This window comes from Xiphophorus maculatus, chromosome 20 (genome assembly GCF_002775205.1).
Source record: "Xiphophorus maculatus strain JP 163 A chromosome 20, X_maculatus-5.0-male, whole genome shotgun sequence".
Taxonomy (NCBI): domain Eukaryota; kingdom Metazoa; phylum Chordata; class Actinopteri; order Cyprinodontiformes; family Poeciliidae; genus Xiphophorus; species Xiphophorus maculatus.
Window position 1 is genome coordinate 23272562 of NC_036462.1, and position 20558 is coordinate 23293119.

The 20558-nt window shown below is 36.0% G+C and overlaps 1 protein-coding gene across 3 annotated transcripts in view; it reads right to left on the reverse strand.

Moving 5' to 3' along the window:
* LOC102231072 (copine-8) overlaps positions 1 to 20558 on the reverse strand; it is a 124614-nt gene that overhangs the window by 40290 nt on the left and 63766 nt on the right. For all 3 annotated transcript variants that reach the window (XM_023325253.1, XM_023325251.1, XM_023325252.1), the window contains one exon: positions 1028 to 1091. In XM_023325253.1, coding sequence (XP_023181021.1) covers positions 1028 to 1091 — 64 coding nt within the window. The remainder of the gene's footprint in view (positions 1 to 1027; positions 1092 to 20558) is intronic.

The window sequence follows — 20558 nt, forward strand, 5'->3', positions numbered from 1 at the left end:
GACTCTTAATTTAGCTCAGTTTGTTATCTAGTAAAGTCTGAAAACGTAACCTGTGCAAAACAAATGAGCACCATTATCCACCTTATTTCAAATTCCTTTCAGACAATCATTATTCTTAAGTTTATTTGATAGAGACAGAAACGTAGTAAAACAGTAGCCCCATGCCCTTATCATGGTGCTGATAGTGTGAGCTAACTAGCAGCATTTGTCCTTAGATAGGCTTTTATAATCTGTAATGTGAGAAAAATGTTCAGGCTCTGCCCTCATGTAGCTCTGTTCGTAAGCTCCAAATCAGAGAGAGGAGGTTGTAAGAGAGAAAGATGCACATCAATGTGTGTGTTTATCATCCAGCTGCATTCAAGTGTGTATGGGCCACAGGCACATATACTCATCCAGTTGACCATGCTGTGACTACCGAGACAGAATTAACACCAGCAGAAAGCAGAAGACAAGGTCTCACAGTTCTTCCTGGTAATTAACCTATGCTCTGCCTCCAAAACCAGCCAAGCATTTTATTTTTTTTTTGTGGCTGGTTCACAGTGGCATGAAATGATCCTGTGCCAACTCCTTTACGTGTTACTGTATCTCTCTAAGCCTATTTGAATTTTCCACCTTTTTTCTTCCACATAGACTCGTGCTCCTTTTGTTCCAGCTTTCTCTTTTGTTGTGCTCATTAGTTTTCTCACTCCTTTACATTTTTAATTTTTCTTTTGGATCAATTTGATCCACATAATTTTGTTCACTATCCTACCCCAATGCGGTGTGAGAGGAGTTCAGTGTGGCATTTGCAGGAGCCCACCTGAGAAAACGGCACACATGTAAGGTTGATAGGGGGCTCTGGGTTATGTTTCTGCACAATTTCATTACACAGCAGGTCACTGCATGGAGTGAGGAAAGAGCTGCTGTATGCCTTATACAGGAAAACTCCAGCGTTGTCGTTTCTTGCCCCGACGTTAGGAGATGTTCGTGTACAAGCACTATTTTCTTGTTAACATGTATATTTGGGAGATTATCACAATTTACTCACTCGACAGTTGCTGAGCTCTTCTGCCGTCAGGATGATTGTGCCACATTTCTTCCCAGGAATCCCTCTGTGAGGAAAATAAAAGAAAAGATGGGAAATCTTAATCCAAATTACAGAAAAAATAATCTTCTCTGCAGGATTTGTTCTTAGAGGACTAACGCAGAGCATTACATTAATTACTTATACTAACTGTGTCTTAATTCTCCTGACATTACCGTAAAATCCAGCAGAATGTGATATACCGTTAAAAATTAAGTGCTTTGAAAGGTTTCATGTGAACTAATCAAAACATTTAGTATACTGTTTTTATTTAAATATTTACAGACTTTGAATCTTAACTTATAACCAGCAGATCTCGTCTATGGTGCATCAGTCATCACTGTAGTAAAAGTGTCTAAATATGACATTTTTATGTGTTTTGAAACATTACTTGGATTATTTTGTCCGGAGGATAAAACTGAGAAATGCACTTCAAACAAATAAGCTCATTACATGTGCATAAAAATCCTATTGTACCTATTCATACTTTGCAGTTTTACCCCAAACTGTTTTATTGCGACTATTGAGCCATGTATATACGAGAAGAGTTAAATAGGGGAAAGTGAGGAAAAGTGAAAACTGATTTTGTTTGCTCCATCACAAACAAGAGGGAAACTGAAGCTTCAACAAGTTAGATCTCCATGACAGCTGCCTGTTTAAAAGAGTGATGGTTTTGATGCTTTGGGATTTTAACTCAACACGCCAAGGTCAGAGGCCCAAATAGTGTTTTCCAGTTGTGTAAAAAATTGTCTTAGGCTCCTCTACCAGGTTTGAGTGTTTCTCAGCAGAAGATGGAGACCTTTGATTCACACACTGAAAGACTCCAATCGATGCTCAGGTGAGAAAAACCGAGCTGTTCACACAAGTGATGGATGCATGAAACCGTGTGAGTGTTTATTTTTTTTCCACCCAAAGTTTTCGTGCACACCATCTCAGACCCTTGGCACCCTGTCAGCTACAGATTCAAACACAAATTTATTTTCTCACCCTGCATGTCAGCCTATCAATTTCTTTTTCGAAGAAATTGCTTTTTAAAGTGAACCCATTAAGCTTCCTTAAACAAGTTAGAATAGGTCTGTGGGCTTTACAAAACATGGTCCTTAAAATTTTTGCACAAAATCACCAAATGGCATTTCACCTGGTTTCAGAATGAGCTGCATTACAATTATATAAATAAGCAGCAACTGACCTTGGCACCCCACAACTTTTTTGTCAAATATTTTAGAAATCATATATCAATTTCCTTCGACTTCAAAATTAGGTTCTTCTCTATGTTGTGGTTTAAGTGTGACAAAACGCGATAAAGTGTGTAAATGTTTTTACACACTTTGTATAGTACATTGTATAGTTTTGGCTGTTAGTAAACAATAATATATTCCTTGTTGTATGGAGCCCTTCTTATTTACCTTTTGCAAAAGAAAAAAAATAATTAAAGCTGTTTTTCTAAAGAAATGTATTTACAAAGACTTAATTTGTAATCTGCACTTTTAATTATATTGATTAAAATAATATGTAGAGTCCTTGGGAAGGTGCCACAAAACACACAACTGCATATTTGAAATAGTAACCAAGCAAAAGCACCTTTGAAAAAGCTGAAAACTATTTTTGAATGAAGCTGGAGCAACACAAAATAAAGGAGGGATTTATTTTTATTATGTTAGGAATAACAAAGATCTTAAAAGACCAGCAGGGCACACTCTGAAGGTTTTTGACAGAAAAACAGGAAGGAAGTGCACTAATAGATACTGCATGACACATAAGGAGAAGCAGAATATATCTCTTATGTGAAGATTCAAGATGAGCCAAGAAACTAAACTCACTATTCACACATACAAGCATGAATACTCTATTTTTACTCCGTAATGAGAACCTGCATGTAGAGAAGCCTTCAGGGAGTCACAGACCTGAGCCAATGCATGAAGATGCTCTGAGTAAAACTGTTACATTTATTTAAAATATTAGAAGCTAAGAAAAGAACATCAGGGAGCTGCAAGGATGGGCCCCACATGCAAACTGTACATTATTTCTTCCAGACAACAGTTTTCTCTGAAAATATACTTATTTAGTGCATCTCTTAGACATGCTCCAGTCTAGATGAAAGGACATGCAAACATAGCTACAGATTTTTATGTGCGATTTTAAATTAGACTAATATAAAGATATAAAAGTGTTTTAAAATAAACTGTGCTGAATGACTAGCAAGAAACATTGTATGGTTTTCAAGTTCTGCATTGAATGCCCAAAGTTTATTATGAACAAGTGTTTGAATATTTTCCTGACAACTTTCTTCTAGTGCAGCAGTTAAATGGCGGCACAGTACTTTCAAATACAAAAGCTTGTGTGTAAGGTCAAATACTGCTGTACACGTTCAGGCCTCTTGAGACAGAAGGTGAACTGTGAGCTATCCAGGAGCACTCTGCCAAACAATGGCTCCTCATTGATTCAGCTGACAGACCTCGATCAATATTCAATAGATCAAGACGGAAAAATGAGAAGTGTGATCTGAGGGTGAAAGGCAGAGCGTTAAGGAAAAAAAATACTTTAAAGGGCGTTTAAAGTCGAGAGACACAAGATTTGGCTAACTACATTACAGGATTATTTTTCAATTTGTTACATCAGGAAAGAAAATACAGTTTGCTTTTTTCAGAATACAAGCATATAATAATACTGACAACAGCAAAGCATAGAGCCAATATACCCAGTTGCATTTGATAAAAGAGCACTTCCTCAGGTGGTCTGATAAAATCGTTTTCTGTCTTATTCTAGATGCATACGAAGATTATAAACAAGAGTCTTTAAAAGAAAAAAATATGTTATTTGTTTGAACTACAAGCCCAGGAATAATGGATGTTCTGGAATACTGACTATAAAACTTTTGCAATTTATTTATTTAAAATGTATTTTCATAACATTTCTCACTCAAGAAAAAAAAATCTTAAATACACCCAATGCCTTAGATGAGACATTGAAATACTTACTGGCATACTACTGATAGATTCATTTTCATTCAGCTGCATGTCTTTCTGACAGAACGTGATACAAAATTCTCTCTCAAAAAAAGAAGAAAACAATGTAAAAGTGGTATTCGTTTTGAAAAAAAACATGTTCTGACTATTTATTTTTAAATAAAATTGAAAAACACGTAATAAAAATGACCACATCAAGAATTAAACATACCCTTTTGAATAATCAAAGGAAACATCTGTTTGAGCTTTACACCGTCAGAATTGCTAACCAGTTCTTTGCGCGTTTCCACAAGTACAGATTTAACTTTGGTGATGATAAATTTTCTGATCAAAGTCAACGATTCAAGGAGAACGAGGCCTCCCTACCATTACACTAATACTCAGCTCACTTCACAGATTTTCTCAGACTAAAGATGGGACTTTGTCTGGGCAACCCCTAAATTTAATAATGAATCCATTCACAAAAACATCTTGGTAAAATGACCATAAATCTGTATGGATTATGAATAATTTTGGGTTTAACCATAAACACTGACTATTTGTAAAAATGTTAATATTTGGGGGATTTTAAGGATTTGTTTGAACCATTCACTGTGTGTCTGCACTAAAAATAGTCAAAAATATATATATATATATTTTTTTTTCTATTCAATAATCACCAACCGGATGATTGCTCATTTATCGTTGAGATTTGGTTGTTTGTGGGTTGTTCTTGAGCATGGTTTTCAGGTTAACATTAAGAATGGGCTGAATCTGCAGAAAAATTTATTGATTTTCCTAAAAAGCTGAATCAAAAAAGTCAAATGTGTCCTAAAAGGAAAGCTGTCACATTTTCACCCAAAATTGTGTCAGAAGTTTCTAGTTGGTCAGAAATGCATTTAATTTCTCTGCAAATCGCTGAGAGACATTTAAGCAAACCTTAGCATGGGGGAGTACGCATATTTGAACCTGTGAAGTTTCGCATCCTGTCAGCCATTGGCTAGATTATCAAGGCATGTGCATCGCCTGTAAAGATCACATCAATAACATTACTCAGCCCACTAGCAGGAAACAGACTTCTCACCATAACAGTGGGTTGCCATCATCACTTCCAGCTGAACTTTTCTGGTTTTCAGGCACTAATTAGCTTGCAGTAGATGACTTCGTGTTCATTTACAACTCAGGAACAATGGCCATTCTGAAGGAGAAGGGTGATTCATCTAAGAGTGGGTCTGTGAGGGACTAGCATTGACTGCAGTCAGTAGAGTGGAAACAATATCTTTCTCATCAGGAATCAGACTTTTCTTTAGTCGCAATGTTAATGCCGATATAATCAGTAATAAATATACAAATTAAAATGAATTGAAAGCTGTTTATGCTCCTGTGTCACGTTGTGGCGTTACAGCGGCTGCCTACCAATAAAGACCTGTGTGAGTCGAGTGTAGATAGTGATGAAACAGAATAGCTTGACAGCAACCTTATAGACAAACATCTGTTGCTTATTCCCTCCAGAGGGGCTGTATGGATGAAAGAGGATGCCTCCAAACTAAAGACAGCTTCATTGCAAGGGCTGACATCTATTCCACTCCCTAAAGGCTTTCAATTTCTCCTCACATCACACAGAGAACCATCAGGAGACAGATGCTATAGCTGACTTATTCATGCATTGTACTGCCCCTCAATGCTGCATAATAGATTTTGTCTGAATATCCAAGCTAGTGTACATTTAAAATTGAATTAATAGGAAATACTCTTAGGAATTTGGTGCAAATGCGGAGAGGAAAAATAATGAAGTATATTGAAAAAGTGAGAAACTCCACCATAACAAAAAAATGAAAAATGTATAATATTAATACTATTTATATAAGAATAAAAGATTTAGGTCAAAATGGGAAATGGGGGAATATTGGATAAAAAAATTTAGGCGAGCAGTGCTCAAACAGTGCAGTCAGTTCTTTTGAAATCTGCGCTAAGCTTTTATCTGCAAGTTACCAAATTCTTCACAATCTACATGTCTGTTTTTCCAACTGGATGAAGAAGGCTAATGAGGTGATGTCTTGTGCTTCTCTTCAAGTCACAAACAGCTCACCTTTACTGAACACCATGAGATGGAAGAAGTATTCAGTGAGCGCTCATAAGTGGTCTTAATAAAATTCTTCACGATTAAATATCATTAAAATGGACCAAATGCTCATCCATATATGTTTTAGAAGACGGAAAGATACAAAGACGATCAAAGTGATGTTTTTATTAATGGCTGAATTAGCCTGCACTTAGCCTCCACTGGCTTGTTTATTTGACAATGACTCCAAAATGGTCTTACGGTATCTTAATGAAGAAAGAATGAAAAACACTTTAACTTATGCAAATTTTCTCTTGATATTGGGAATATTGAAGACTATTTGAAGCAGAACAATTTCAGCACAATTCCAGACAGTGAAAGATACAGAGGACTTAAGGTTTAAGGAGAAGTAAAAAGTAGGTTACTTATTACCAAAGTGGAGCCCTGTATATGCTATTGCTTTCAATCTTGCTCAAGGCGAAATACAGACATGAATTTTTTACAGAAGAATGAGTAACTAGAGACAATGAGACTTTGTCAAAGTTAGTTCAAGAGTGTCTTGACAAGGTTAAAACACATCCAACTCATCTTCTATCATCAGATCGTTTCAGGATCACACACAGGTCTGAACACTGTCAGGTCACATTCTCATTGTCCAGTCTGATGAGTGAAACCACAACAGTGGACACTTTGCACAGTTCATTGTCCTGTTGCCTGTGCAGGTCATCCAAAGTGAAGCATTAGAAAGGTTTTGTGCAATTAAAAATATATGAATCTTTTATTAACTATATTTTTTATATTATTGATTTTATTTTTAATATTATACTGAATAGAAATAGAAACATCCAAAGACTCTTATTTAAAAGCAGACCAGGACACACCGATTTATCAAATATTGTTGACTAGTGTACGTCCATCTTTTAACAAGTCAAAAACACCAGACCCTTATAATGTTTTGGATCACAAAAGTAGTACACATCCATTTTCTACACAATCATGCTATTTCATTTGTTTTATTAAATGACTATATGTTTCAATTTATTGTTGAGATGGAAAAAATTATTGACAAAACAATTACTATCAGTTTATTAAAAACTAAAGTGTGAATTTTCGTTGCTTGTGAGTGCTTTCATCTTAAATGTTTAACTCGATGAGGGAAAAGTTTGGACACAACAGCTTTTATGTGAAATGCAAAAGCGGCAGAGGGTGCTCTTAAATGTAAACAATTATTTGGTATCAGACTAATCTTACTGTGAATACAGTAACTCTGTCTCAGCTTACATTTTTTTCCTACACATTTCTCTTTCTACCAAAGTCAAAAATGTCAGAGTTTTATGCTTAATCCTGAAATTTTACTTGAGCATTTTTTAGCTTGTGTTTGAAATTGTCCATGAATGAGGAATTTTAAGTTCAGACAATATACAAATAAGAAAAACTGAGTAAAGACCAGAGTTCCCACAGAAGTTCTGTCATTAAAGTAAAGATGGTAAACATCAGGTGACTAGAAGAGCAGCTGCTGGACTCACCTGTTACCCAGAACAGAGTTGATAAGAGTTAATAGTTAAAAAGTTCATCAGTACTTTCTTGTGTTAATCTAAATATACACTTAATTCAACTATTCTATTGTGAAACTTACTCTAAAAGAAAACATTGGTTGTTGCTGACTTTGCTTGAACACAAACAAACAAACATATGTGGTTGCATATTGCAACCACATATGCCATGTAAAAACTTACCAAGCTGGCAACAAAGGTCTAACATTATTTTCAGGACATTAATAATAATACCAAATTCTAATGCAGAATTAGTGGGGAAATAGTATATGCCTTCCAGACATGTAACAATTAACCTTTTCATCTTGTTCCCATTAAAATGCATGTGCAAGTTGTGAGTATGTTTGGTGGGGCAGCTGATAATTTTAAAAGAAACTCATTAAATCTAGATATTACTTTTCGCATCATGTAGCATAATTCCCATTTATGAACCAGGTAAACTACACTTTGACTAAAAAATATAATCCACTCAAGTATTATTGCTTATGTTGTTGTTGTATTGCTAGAAAACAGACAACTAGCACTGTTAATTCTCTGTGCATATGTATATGTCTCACAAGCAAAAACAAGTTAAAGACAGCAGAGGCAGCTAACTATAAATTACCATAATCAGTCTTTTAACACACTCAAGATGGGGCATGCTGGGACTATTTCGATCCACCAGTGCTTCAGCTTCACTTGCTGCCAACTGAAAAGAGCGACCAAATCTGTGAGCAAAATATTCCAACTTTTTTGCATTATTTCCGTCCTAACATCTCAGCTCAGTTAAAGACAATTACAGACACCAGAGCTTTACAGCAAACAGTGCTTTCAGTGTCTCCTGTGCATTGATGTGCTTTTTAAAACAAAAACACATTTTTTAAAGGGCTTGCTGTTTAAAGTTTCTTTAAATTGGTAGTGGTATTACTTTCTTGTAACACAATCAGTCTGTAACACTGATTATGAATTTAGAAAGCTAGAAATTATAAGGGAAAACATTTTGAACTATAATTTTAGATGTTTCATGACATAGAAAATGCATTTTGCTGATAATGCAGCATGCATTATCAGCATTGTTACTGAATGAGTAACAATGCTGATTACTCATTGTTACTGAATGAGTCCTGAGCACATTTCCAGCCTGTCAGATTATTGTAATGTTGCAATATTATTGCTTTGATCTCTTGTAATTTAGATTATAAAAAATGTTCAGACTAGACTAAACCTAGTTGTCAAAGGAAACTGTTTAATGAATTGGACTTATTCAGCTGGATAGTTTAATTTATTTCTTTCACTGCATCTAGCTGCACTTTCATTACCCTAAAATCACTAAATTAGGCTAAATGGTGATAAAGTTGTGAATCAAGTCCTGTAACATATTTTACCACCCACACATGGTAGATGAATCAGATTGTTTGCAATGTATTGAGGTGCACACTGTATCTGCTGCAGATTAGATTTACAACCCTAATGTATTCTTACTGAAATATTTCTGCAATGTGCCTTGCAATTCAGCATGCAAGAACACCTAACGAACACAGCAGTGCTTTTAAATTTGTACACATGCAGAGTGGTTATGTGAGGATGTCTTTGTTCTGCCGTGCATGTTTGAAAAGCAATACTGAAACAAAGCAGAGTGTGAGGACTCAAAGCTATACCTAAAGTCTGCTATGTAGGACTATTATGATGTGTCAGACAACTTTACATAAAGGGTTTATTCCAACAATGGTTAACAATGAAGAGGTAGCATGTTCTATTTTCACTGTGGGAGTCTTCATAGAAACAAACCAGATAATACTCCGTCTAAAACATTGTGTTAAGAGTCTGTCAGAGTGTTTCTAGGTGAGCTTCTTGTGTTTCAACTGCACGATGCATTTATGGAACAACTTGCACACTGAATTATTTATGTTAAAACAGCTACTAAATGATTCAGACATGTTTGTATTACTAAATGCCAGCATGATCTTTTCCCAAACTTCCTAAAAAACACCTTCAACCATTTTATATGTATGCTGTTTTTAATAACACACAAACTGTGAGAAACACTGTCTACACAACTACTGGGAATTTAAAAATGGTTTAGATTGTGCAAGTAGCACAAAGATTTACTGTCTTTCACACTTAGTGCTAAATTCAGCTATTAAATCGTTTAACATTTTATCACATGAAAGAACAGAGGCAACCTGCTGCAATAATCCAGCACTCACAACAAACAATAATAAAGTCAAAATTCATCATGTAAGAAATGACAAATTCATGAGCCACTTCCCTCAATCTGGCTTGGTTTGTGTTTTGCAGAATGGACTGAATTTAAATCAGAGCTATTTTCCCAAAGGAAGAGGAGTGCTCTGTAACATCTATTGCCTATTAACTTTCCAAATAGACTATCTAAAAATCACAGACAATCCAATATTGCCAAGTGAGAAGAAGGATTACAAGTGTAAAGTGGATTTTTTTCTGCAATTTTCCTCTGACAAAATTTACCAGAGGAGGAAGAACTTTCTTCTTTTACGAAAGAGACGTGGCAACTGTTTAAAGAAGATACTATGGATTACACAGTTTCAGTGATCACTTCTCTGCATTATTCAACAGACAATCTGGCCATGCTTTCATGTGTCCAGGAACCAGAAATGCTTCTTCCGCATGGTCGGCTCTGTAACCTTTAAAACAGTGCGTTCAAACAAACAGTGATGTGCATTGAAGCACAAACTCTCTAACACAATTACCATCTTCCCCAACTCTGCCAAAGGAGGTGGGGGGAAAGAGAAGTGCTACTTTATTGCTATAAGGACACAAAGCCACCTGAGACAACCACCTCCTCAATTACCCACTGCTGATTCCACAAAGCCTTAGCCATTCGGGACCTCATTTGACTTTATTACAACAACCACTGGAGGGGTGGTGTCATTAATCAAACAGAGGCAATGAGTGAGCAGCCACCCAGGAAAGAGGAGAAATGAACTGTGGAGTCTCTGTTCGAATTCTGCCTGAGAGAGAATGATGTGTGAGCCTGCATCCATCATGGAGCCTTGTCCACACCTGGAAACAAAGGGAGTTACCGCCTCGGCAAACAGATGTTCAGAAGATGTTAAATAAATGTCTGCATTTGATTTAGATGAAGGCGTCCCAAGGTTGAGAAGTTTATTAGATGTCTGTATCCCACCAAGCTGATTTAGTAGATGTCCTGTGACAGCATCTTCATTGGCAAACTTTCACAGCAGATGACTGTTGAATATTAATTTTATAGCCCAGGCTCACGTTGCTCACACTGAAGGAAGCCGACAGAAAATGCCAGGCTGATTTACATAAATATTTATATTGAAATATCAGTGACAATGTTGTATCTGTACAATGTAATGTAAAATACAATGTCTATCTGATGGCTTACATTTCCAAACTACATATAATGTCAGTCAAAGTTTATTATTTACTATATCTCTGACATGCAGTTGTGGAGATGTTTAGAGAAAGGTTACATTAGATTGGAAAACAACATCTCAAGTTATAAACATCTCATGGAGCACCGCGCAGTTCACCATCTGAAAGATGGAAAAAAAGAGGACAACTATAAACCACCCAAGAGTTAGTCATAGTTCACCAATATGTTTTGCACTCAACAAATCTATTTAGAGATTCATCTACATAGATTCATCTAAGATTAATGTCTTCTTTAGTCATTCATCAGTGACTTAAAAAGAAGTTCACTGATGAATGACATTTATAAGAAGTCCACAAGTCATGTTTGGGACACAGCAAATAAATGGAAGACAGCACTCTGCCAGATAAGAACAAGACTGAAACTTTTTGGACAATTTATGTTGCCTAAATAAAATCTAACATTACCCATCATGTATAAAAAGATTTAAAGTATTTGCAGCATATTGAGGTATCCTATCATTCAGGTTAGTAATACAAACCGTTAATAACCTGAGAAAAAAAAAAAAAAACAGAATTGAACGCCAACTTTAAAAAATAAGAGTTAATTTGTTGCATGTAATTGAATTAAGTTTGTCAAAGTTAATTTATTTACATTTGTTTAACATTACAACTTAATAAACTTAACATATTTACTTGGATAAGCTTAATTTGATTACTTGAAAGAAATACTTTTTTAGAGTTGGATCACTGTTTTCTTTTTAAACAAAGCTAAGTGGAAAAGTACGGTGGCCGACAGGTGCAAATGCGCAGCAAAAGAGAAAACATGCAAACAAAAAAGAAGACACCCCCGAATGAAATGCAGCAAACAAAAAGAGAGACGCAAACACCCCCGAATGAAATGCAGCAAACAAAAAGAGAGACGCAAACACCCCCGAATGAAATGCAGCAAACAAAAAGAGAGACGCAAACACCCCCGAATGAAATGCAGCAAACAAAAAGAGAGACGCAAACACCCCCGAATGAAATGCAGCAAATAAAAAGAGAGACGCAAACACCCCCGAATGAAATGCAGCAAACAAAAAGAGAGACGCAAACACCCCCGAATGAAATGCAGCAAACAAAAAGAGAGACGCAAACACCCCCTAATGAAATGCAGCAAATAAAAAGTGTTGAAAACGGAAGTGCTCCAGACCACTAGGGGGAGTCAAAGAAAATAGTATTCATTTCTATGGGACCAGATGCAAGATTCTTCTTCTTCTTCTTCTTCTTGGTATTTATTGGCGGTTGGCAACAAACTTACAGTAGCATTACAGCCACTTACCAGTATGGAGTGTGGTTCGAGATGGTCTATAAACTTTCACTTTCTACCTTTTCCCTCCATTAACTCCTGATTAAACATACCCCCACACATACTTATATTATCCAACTTGCTTATAACTTTATATACCCCTCTTTGATATTCTTTACACATTCACACCCAACTTGCTCTACTCATATCCTATGAAATAGCTTTGTTTTTTTAAGATACCGAATAATTATTTGACTATGTCTACTCCCGAAATCTCTCCTCAAAAATTCTATTAAATTAAACCTTTCTTTAATACCTACACACTCTCTCAGCATGCATCTTCTCTCTTCTTCATACTTACAACACTCTAAAATAACATGCTCTATTGTTTCAGACTTCTCACAATAATCACACTTTCCAGATGCAAGATTCAGAGAGATACCTTTACTTTCTTTCAAATTTCTTTCTCTGAATCTTGCATCTGGTCCCATAGAAATGAATACTATTTTCTTTGACTCCCCCTAGTGGTCTGGAGCACTTCCGTTTTCAACACTTTTTATTTGCTGCATTTCATTCGGGGGTGTTTGCGTCTCTCTTTTTATTTGCTGCATTTCATTCGGGGGTGTTTGCATCTCTCTTTTTGTTTGCTGCATTTCATTCGGGGGTGTTTGCGTCTCTCTTTTTGTTTGCTGCATTTCATTCGGGGGTGTCTTCTTTTTTGTTTGCATGTTTTCTCTTTTGCTGCGCATTTGCACCTGTCGGCCACCGTAGAAAAGAGTGGGACATTAAGCTGTTGAATTTCAAATGAGAACAGATTAAAACGATCATTACAAATTTCAGAGTACATTACTTCTAAACCATCCTTTAGTTTAAAGCCCTGTGTATAAAAGGTGAACATGGAAGAAAAAACAGCCTGTTTTGGAAACAAATGACACCACAGGCAATTAGTATCGAAACAATGGCAGCCAATCTTTGTAATGCCTTGTTTTCCATCAACACTGCTGAGTCCACTAATTTGATTTGGGGGGGGAATCAATGTTATTTGCCAAAAGAGCTGCCTCCAAATGTTTAAACGAGCTGTGCTCAGTGCAAATGGAGTAACATGTTTCTCTGTTCAGTTGCAGTCCGGTGACCACAATGTTTAAGAGTTGACTATATAATACAACATAACCTAATGAAATTGTTGATCTTTCAAAGACGACCTGAGTTTTCTTAATTTATTGCAAGAAAAACCCGTATGTCATCTTATAGCTCCAATTGAATCGACAAAGACAAAATAAATAAATAAATAAAAAATATCACTCTTCAGACAGATGGCTCAGCTTGGAGAGCAAGAGATGTGATCAGCTGCTGCCTGCTGGAAAAGGAATGGATTTCTGCACAGATATATTAGCCACTTGGGTGTCAGTTCTGGGAGAGCTGCCGTACAGACAACAGCTCCCTTCCTGCACCAAAGCATCAGTGGAGAGGAAACGTCTTTGCCGTTTATTGTGAAATGGCTCTGCAGAGGTTGTCTGTAGAACATTAGCATCCAGATCTGTCTGGGTGGACAGAGTCAGTGTTCACACAACAGAAAAATGAAGCCATACATTTTAACGAGACACAAACACACCGTGCTGAGGCATAAAGGTGGGAGTCGGACAGCGCACAGGCAGAGCAGCTTTACTTTTTCTCATGAAGCCGTCTAGTATCCACATTTTCCTTATAATCATCAAAAACAAAATTAAATTCATATTTAAAATGTGTCATTCTCTTCATAATAGCCACGGTCGATGCTAAAAATATTTGGAGTATTGGGAGTGTATTTTAACAAACTTGTGTAAATCAGAATGAAGGCTATACAAAACAAATCAAATTTTATTTGTGGGACAATTTTCTTACACTTAAAGATATTTACTTTAGTTTCCAAAAATTACTTTGAGATGCTCATAACATGTTGAAACATTGTAGATTGTGCACCTATACAATACTAATCAAAGAGTGACATAATAAAATGAATCAATCAAAAAAAAAAAAAAAAATTGTTTCTGCGAAAAAGTTTGGCCATGACTGCATTATTTCCTCAACAGTTCCTCATGCAGTTTTCATCCCTTCTGGCTCACAGCTGTGTCATGTAAAGTCTAAGCACTTGTTACCAGTCCTGTAAGACCTGGAACAACAAAAATTCTCATGCTGCCATCTGCTAAGTAGCTCCAGATCATTAGGGACTAAACAAGCAACATCATTGTTGAAACAAATTACTAAGCTGCATTTTAAAAAGATGTTTGGATTGTATGTAGCTATGACACACTAGAAGAAATCCAGAGGGACAGCAGCGTGGCCAGATTAATTCTACGTCCTGTCGCCCATTGCTAAGCCAAGGCCATATGTAGGACAGGACAACATGGAGAACAATGGACTGTGACATGTAGGCAAAAGTAAAGAAATCCTACCATTCAAAAGCTGTCACGAGATGCAATAAGTTATTCAAGAGCATTGAATCAGCAACCCTATTTTGTGAAACAAAGACACACAAACCCAGCCTGATCATGAGCAAATCTCATTCCTTCATAAAATTGTTCATGTAAAGAACAATTTGCATTTCCTTACAGTTTGAAAACATCCTGTCAAAAGTTGTCAGAAAGTTGTCACTGCAACCACCTGCAGCAGCAAAACTGATGAGGTTTTCACTTCCCGGGCCTGTTTCTGGGTGGAATGTGTATTACTATGGCAAAGCATGCTTCCAGAGACACTCGCTAATGACCGAGATGCCTGTCCTTCTCAGTCAGCCAGATCATTTGGCTGAGCTCAGCAAACAGAGACTCGATTTGCTTTCAAGCAGCTCTTCAGTCAGTCCCAATTTATGCTCCTACAATTTTGGCCTTATTTTGTAAAGTTTGACATATGATTGGAAACATGAATAAACTGATATAGAGTGTATTCTGATGTATGTTACACTGAAATCAGTTTCTTCTATACAACATTAGAAATGTATGTAAACATTACAGATGCACCAAGAAATGGGCATCTGTAATGTCATTGTTATGACATTGGCCAAATTTCATCTCAACAGGACCTGACAAGGAACCAGCTGGTCTAAAATTAAAAGATCCAATCTTTTTCCAATTAGAGTGCACACCATGTGTATCAGATGGTGCTGGCAATAATACTTTACACAACAATACTGGTGTGGTAGTTGTTCATACTGTATATGTGGTATATATTATTTTTACATTATTTTTACATATTTTTGCATGAAATAAAAAAGCTCTCAGATACTTGGGGACGTTGGGGATTTCAGCCCCATAAACAGAGCGGTGCAAAGCCATTTACTATTTTATATGTAAAAGAGAAAATTGTAGAAACCGATCTAGCTCCACTTGAAAGACGATATATTTAAATACAGTTGAGACCAGATATTTACACATGCCAAATAAAAACACACACCTTTTCTTCTCTCAATCTGAAGTTAAATCAGACCAAACTTTTAGCTCTAGGCGACTTAAAAATGGTGTTTTTCCAGCCTAACTTCATGACTGATTTTTTGCATTAACCTCACCCTCAAATCTCAAAAAGAATCTTTTTTTTAAATTAGCTATATGTCACAAGTACAACAGTTCGGTGTCAATTTTAATGATACATGGATGTTTTTAATTTTACAAACCCTCTGCCAATAAAGATGTGAATGCCAATAAAGATCTGAATGCTTGTAGCTGCAGAATCGACTTTTGTGCAGCTCATCAATCACATCTGAGTGAATTCAGATTAGAGCATGAACGTGGCAGAGCCAGTTGTTCATTTCTGAATGGTAAAACAGACAATGCAGCTCTTGTTGCAACCCAGGAGCAAAAAGGACTCATGAAGAAAAATCATTATCTCTTGTGCCTCGGCCCTGTTACTATATATGCAAAATAGGTTTGCTTATGAAACTTTTAACTCCCCTGCCACAGCCTTTCAACAATCAGATGCTTGCCTGGTCAGCATGGGTGTTTTGTTTTTCAGAAAGTTATAAAAGTTTATGGGTAAAGCTGCTTTATGCAGTAGCCATGCAGAAAATAGTTAACCCCACTTCAGTATTTAAGGATTTTCTATATTTTGTACTTTTAAAAACCTTTTTTAGGAGATATAGAACTTGATTTTCTTTATTATTTTTTTAATTCATTCTGGCTTAGTCTCTGGTTGATAAATAATTAGATTTTTTATAACAGAAAATTTTTATTCTATGAATGTTGTCTTGTGAGTGCAAATATTTTGACTGCTATATAATAGAAATATGTCAATGTCAATGTCAAATTTATTTATATAGCACCTTACAGCAGACAAGACTGCACCAAAGTGCTGCACAAAATAACAACACAAAAACAACAACACAATGACAAAACAGAACACACATCATTTAAATGCCAAAGAGTAAAAATGAGTTTTAAGAAGCGATTTAAAATGGTCCAGGCTGTGGGCAGATCTAATCTGGAAAGGTAAGTTATTCCATAAAACAGGAGCAGCAACATTAAGATAACATAAGCATTTTATTACTCATACCGAGAGCCTAACAGGAGAAAATGTTGAATTTACTCATGGGAAAACACACCATGCTCCTTTTTTATAAGGGTTTCTTGGTTTAATTGAGGTTACACTTTGAATTGTGTATTGTATATAAATGAGTCCAACATGAGGGCAAGACAACAAATTAAACTGAACAACCAGAGGGCTTATTATTCCCATTGTTTTCCCAGATGTAATATTCAGAGATTTTCTTTTATAATACATTTTCACCACTTAAATGGTTTTTTGTTATTACCTTCGTTTCTCATGAAACATAAACAATTTTCTCTATTTATTTTCTGTCCTGGATCAAATTGAAGAACTTCATTTAAGTTCATGTACGGCTGAAATCATATGTTTACATACACTGCATGGAAGAACATCTGACAATAAATCTGACCAAACATTTTCTGCTTTAGGTCAGTATACGGACAGCCTGAATTATTCCCATTGGCTAATTGTCAGATTAAAGAGAGGACATTTTTTTCTACGATATCCCCATGACTCCAAATACACCAAATATTGTGAATTAACCTATTAAAACCTTTGAAAGCCTTGATGTTTAAGGGCATGCTAATCTTAAGTGGATTTACAATTTTGACTTTAAGGGAAAAGAAAATCCTTTAAATTTATATTTTTATTATTCTGGTATGTAACAAACAAGAATTATGGTAATTCTAACTGAGCGAAAACAGAAAACCTTGGTCTGGTATAGGTTCAGACAATGAGGAAAAGTCATTTATCAGCGTCATATGTTGTTTCAGCTTTATAGTGTGTTTATATACACATAATATCCACTCTGGAGCTTATTTTTAATTAAATGAAGAGATTAGTCACATGCAAGGTATTATTTTCCCCTGTTCTTCATTAAATCAGAAAGAAATCTTATTTGATAAACTAATTTATAGACTGAGATTTGATTTTTGTTCTGTTTATGCATTAAAGGATCAATTGTAAACTAAATTCCTATTTTGTATTTCAGTCAGTGTTGGGTGGATATGCTACTACCATTTAGAGAGTCCAGAAGACAGACATGGAAGATGTTGAAGAAAATTAAGTTTGCATGCTCATGTTGTCGCACATCTTTTATACAAAGTCTATAATATTAAGCCCAAATGTCAAGATGTACTTAAAAGAGGAGGTGGTGTGGCATTTGTGCGCCATGAGAGGATCACATACAGACGAGAAGAAATAACATCTGCAATACTGTCACAGTTTTGTTTTGTTTTTTTTATTGGATTTTGCTATGATGTTCTTGTTTTGTTACTTTAGTGTTATGTTTTGTGTTCTCTTTGTCTGGCTTCTGTTTCTCTGTTCATCTTGCTTTTATCTCTGTCTGCACACCAGATTCCATTTTTCAAAGTATAAGACGTGTGGTCTGTCATCAGTCTTTTAGCACTTTCTGCATGTCTAGTCCCTTGTTTTTAGTGACTCTGTATCAGATCTTCATCCAAATGTACCTGTATTTTTCTGGCAATAAAAAAGAAGCTGCTTCACACACAACTGAAAACAGAACGACAGACCAGACACACTCCTTTCCACCACCTTGAGATTATGTCCATGAAAACCACAAACAGAACTGAAAGACCAGCCTTGATGGAGTCCAATCCACAACTAAAACAAGCTTGACTTTCTACTGAACATGCAGACATACTGTAGCTCTTTAAAGCTCATTTTCAATTGCCAATTCTACCAAAGGACAACCCACAAAAGAATCATCTCCAACATACATGTGCACTAAGTTTCAATCCCGTTCTTAGCAGTTCCAGTCACACAGGAGTCTGCAACCTGTGGCTCTGGAGCTACATGTTGTTCATTCAGTTCTCCAAAGAGGCTATTATTCAAACAGAAAAGAATAGTTTTAAAACACAAGGAAAACAAAACTTATATTTTTCTATGTTTTCTCAGATAGAATCAAACCAGTGGAGCAAAAAAAAAAAAAAAACCTTCATTCTTCTCTTGCGTTATGACATTTCTTATTACTTTCCATAAATATGGAATGCTCATTTGTCCTTTGTTCTTCTTTTGTAACATTTTTATATTTTTCTCTGATCTAAAGTCAAATGATTTAAATAATGTGGTTGTTTGATCTTACTACAAAAACTTTACACAGTACTAGGTGCACAAACAAACTAATGAGTCATTTTTTATTTTGCAGCTCTTGACACTTTATTTCAATGTGTTGGAGCAGGGGCAAAAATGGCTCTTTGGACTGCAAAGGTTGCCGATCCCTGCACTGGAGTCAAAATCTGAGCCACTCTTCCAGGAACCAGTCTATGAATATCGATAGAAAAATCTAAACCTCTGTTTTAAAATAAAGTTCATCCTTCTCTTCATGTATGGTATGTCTTTGGAGCCTGGTGTTCACTGAGGTCAACCCAAATATTAATAACCTTTTCATAGCATTTATATACATTTGATAATTGGTGGAAAATATTAATGCAAAAACATCAGAACAACTCAACTCACTACTCTACTTTTAGATCTATTATCATGTCACACTTTCAAGAAGCACAGAGAAGGAAAAATCTGCCAAGTAATAGAACATTTGAGCCTGCAAATATCATAATGAAGCAAGACACTAACTCGACTTCAGTTTGAGTGAAAGTTCAGCTAGTAAATCAGCAGGTCTAATTCAAACAAGGCATGTAAGAAAGAAGTACTTATAAGAACAAAGCAGATTGAAGCATCTGTGTAGCATAAAGCCGCCAAAATAAATATTGTGCCATTTATATTACTAAGAGACACCAAAATTCATAACTACACTCTCCCAAATCAACAATAGTTCTGTTATTTGGACATCTTCCCCTTTGAAGTTAGCATTGGCCAAAGGTTCAGTTAATGATCCTGCAGAAAAGGGGTTGGAACCTCGCCCTGGTGAGCACATTTCCATGGAGCTCAGCATCTCTGAACTATCTGGTTCACTTCACCTGGCCCTGCAAACACAAGCTGCTCTGGGCACCGTAGCCGTCACTTTTCATCACAGCATCAAAGACTTCTCTGTCAGCATAAGAGCTGGAGGGGTTAGTGGAAATAAATATATATATTTCACTCTTTCCTCCCGTGTACATCCATCTTTCTTTATGAAACACTTTTTTGTCATTTAAAAAAAAAGGAAAGATGGTAATGGGTAGACATTTTGCAGAATCCGCCACTACAAAATTGTATTCCATGCTGGTTTTTTTTTTTATGTTTTCTTCTATAGCAGGGTACTTTGGTCAATGGCAGAAATTTTCAATGTGTTTTTGTAGGGAAACCCAAGGGTAATTTATTTTTTTCTTATCAAAATAAAAAAAAAGGAAACAAACTTATATTTCTCATGTCTGCAGGATATCTGTAACATTGTCCTCTTTAAGATGTCATAGATTAAACAGCAGGGAGTAACACCTGACTAATTTCTTTCTAATAAACCAGTGTGGCTCCTTGGTCCACAATGTCTCTTCTCTGCCCATAGTTCAGTCTCCATGGCAACCAACAACTGTAGATCCCCACCAATTTCATTACTGAATGGATTTTAAATCAGACATCTACCATAGCAACAGGATATAGGTTTCACAGCTGAGCGAGTGCTTCGGCGTTTGGATGGAAAGGTTTCAGTCGCCAGCACTTCTAGCATGTCCAACTAGAATTTAGCAATGTTGCCAGGGAGCCTGTTAATAATAAAAATAGAGTGGTCTTCTAGGTGCAATTATGTGTTTTTTTTTAACAGGAAAAGGCAACTGTAGCATACAGAACAGCGTTAAGCTGCACTAGACTCATGGCTCTGCTG